At 38.4% G+C, this 2,500-nt stretch overlaps 1 protein-coding gene across 2 annotated transcripts in view; it reads right to left on the bottom strand.

Moving 5' to 3' along the window:
- Window positions 1-463: 463 nt before the first annotated feature.
- The window catches only part of LOC125047022 (DNA polymerase iota-like), a 9,488-nt gene continuing 7,451 nt past the window's right edge, over window positions 464-2,500 (bottom strand). For both annotated transcript variants that reach the window (XM_047645047.1, XM_047645046.1), the window contains exon 2: window positions 464-2,500. This exon is cut by the window's right edge and continues 434 nt beyond it. In XM_047645047.1, coding sequence (XP_047501003.1) covers window positions 724-2,500 — 1,777 coding nt within the window. In that variant the 3' untranslated portion in view covers window positions 464-723.

Below are 2,500 nucleotides of genomic sequence, written 5' to 3'. Positions count from 1 at the left end.
GGATGAGTAGCTCTCCTGGTAGAGATTTTTCAGATGACAGAGGCATTTCTAGCTTTCAGGACAAATTGAGGCTCTTTCATGTTGATCAATACTGTAAAAAAAACACCAACAATAATAAGGAAATCCTACATTTCATGGCACCAGTAAAGAAAAGTAGGTTTCAATTTATAAGTGAAAATCATTGGATATCCCAGCTTCAGCTACCATCTTCTTATCAATTTCAGCACAACCATAAATACACTACTGCTAAATCAGTTATATACTTTGGTGTACCTTATATCACTCAATTGGGAGGTACAGTTTGTCTTGTACGGGAGAAAGGAGAAATATCGTATAACTCTACACCACATAGTCTCTGAATGTAAAAGTTAAAACTCCTTTGAAAACTAGAAAATTAATACAATGGATTGTAGATAATATGGATATTTATTTTAGAAAAAGGAAAAATAAGAAGACAAGAGTGGAATAGGAAAAAAAATCTATTAATAAATTTTAAAACACCTAAGTAAGGATGCACACTATTCTTCTTCTTGGAATCCTAAAAAGTCTTTCTTAGAAAAAGATTATTTATTAGGAGACGTCTGTACAGCAAAAATATTGAATATAAGTGTAATATATTGCAATATACATAATTTACATTACATGATACAAAATACAGACAGAATCATAAATACTATGTTACAGAGCAACACATGTTTCTCTCTTATTTCTTTTTGAAGTACTTTAGAATAGAAGTTGATTCCTTTGAACTTTTGAATTCTGTGTTCTTTTTCTAAGGGGACTAAACACTGGCTTTTCCAACTTTTCCAACTTTTCCTGACCCAGAATTTCTGCCTGCAGTTCTTTTGGCAGTGAATTGAAAACGTCTGGATCAATGCCCTTCTTTATGAGGACTTCCATATTGTTTTCAGTTTCTACAGGTAATTCAGCTTTACCATTCCTTTCTCTTTTTGGTCCTGGGAAATGATCCTTGTGAACTGTGTTGTCTCTGCTACACGAAGGTTTCTCGACACTGAGATTATCACATGTGCTACTGTTTAACTCGCTTGTCTTTTCTGTCTCCTTTCCCAAGTTAACCCTTTTGCTGTCCCCTTCACGTGCATCCCAACTCTGGGTATTTTTGAAATATACATCCAAGCTGCGTTTTCTATTCACATTACATTTGGCAGGGATTTTGCTTTTACTTGTTGGGGTTCTCACTCCTTTACCTTCTGTTTTATTCTCTCTCTTGTTGGTTAACGAGCTTGCCTGGTAAGACCTCAAGACTTCCGCTTGGAGGTCTGAGGGAAGTGATTCAAATACTTCTCTGTCAATCCCAGTGGGTAAATCTGATACTTGAGATGACAACGATTTGGACCTATCTATCTCAGAGGGATATTTCTCAGCTGATTCTTGTGCTTCATCATCAGCTTTATTCTCACTGTTGGGTGACTGATCCTGTGCATGGTGATAAGTCTTTTCACTGTATACATCTTCTAAGGGCTGGTGAAAGTCCTCTGTATCACTAGCTTCTTCAGATGAGGTATCCTTTTCTTGGAGTCTAATATCTAAAGGTCTTGGTTCTTCTCCGACAGCTTCAGGTTTGCTGTCTAACTTACACGAACCCTTTGAATTCTGGGATACATTCAAGGGCTTAGTTTCAACAGTTCTTATGCTTTCCCTTTTCTCTTTAGAGGTTTTTGAGAAGAAGGAGCTTATTGCCTTTCCTTCTTTGGCCCTCTCTATGAACTTTGTGAATCCAACACCAACAAGAGTTAGATGAAAGGGTTTGCTTACATCAACCATTTTATGAAACAAGGTTATTATCAAATTCATCAAATCTGACTTAGTTTTTTCTGTAATATCTCTCACCCCAGTGGAAAACAGAGATGCTAAAAGTGGTACTTGCTTGGTTTCTCTGTGTCCGAATCTTAGCTCTTTGTCGAATTTACGAACTGATACCTTGAGTGCCCCAGGTACACGGCCATCCTCTGCTAAGAGTTTTAAGAGTCTCCCTAGTAAAGTGTGATATTTGATACGTACCTCTGCAATTGAGCTCACCTTTTTAAATGCATCCTCTAAACCAATACTCTGTGGTTTCCCACTTTTTCTAACAAGACTCTCGTCTATGCCATAACTTAGATCCTTTAATCTTTTACTTGTCTCTTCATCAAAACGAGTGTGTAATGTACTTAAACTTGCATTCTGAAGTTCTTGTACTGTTGAAATGCTCAAGTCCTCCAGAATCTTGAAGGTGGTGCTTCCAATGCCTGGAATACTTCTAGCCTGTTTCAGGGACTCCATAACATCATGCACTTGCCATGGGAACACCACTGTTTGTTGGTTTGGCTTATAGTAACCTGAAATGAGCTTGGCAAGGAGCTTGTTGTGGGCTACACCAGCACAGCAGGTTATCCCTGTTGTCTCCAGGATCTGCTGACGTATTTTCTTGGCCAAGTGGCTGCCTGCCGTTAGTCTCTGAAGGCACCCACAGCCACAGGGATCCCCCAGAACCTTATTA

The sequence above is a fragment of the Penaeus chinensis genome, chromosome 40 (genome assembly GCF_019202785.1).
Source record: "Penaeus chinensis breed Huanghai No. 1 chromosome 40, ASM1920278v2, whole genome shotgun sequence".
NCBI lineage: Eukaryota > Metazoa > Arthropoda > Malacostraca > Decapoda > Penaeidae > Penaeus > Penaeus chinensis.
Note: the sequence above shows the minus strand (reverse complement) of the source record. Positions and strands in the feature narration are given on the sequence as shown.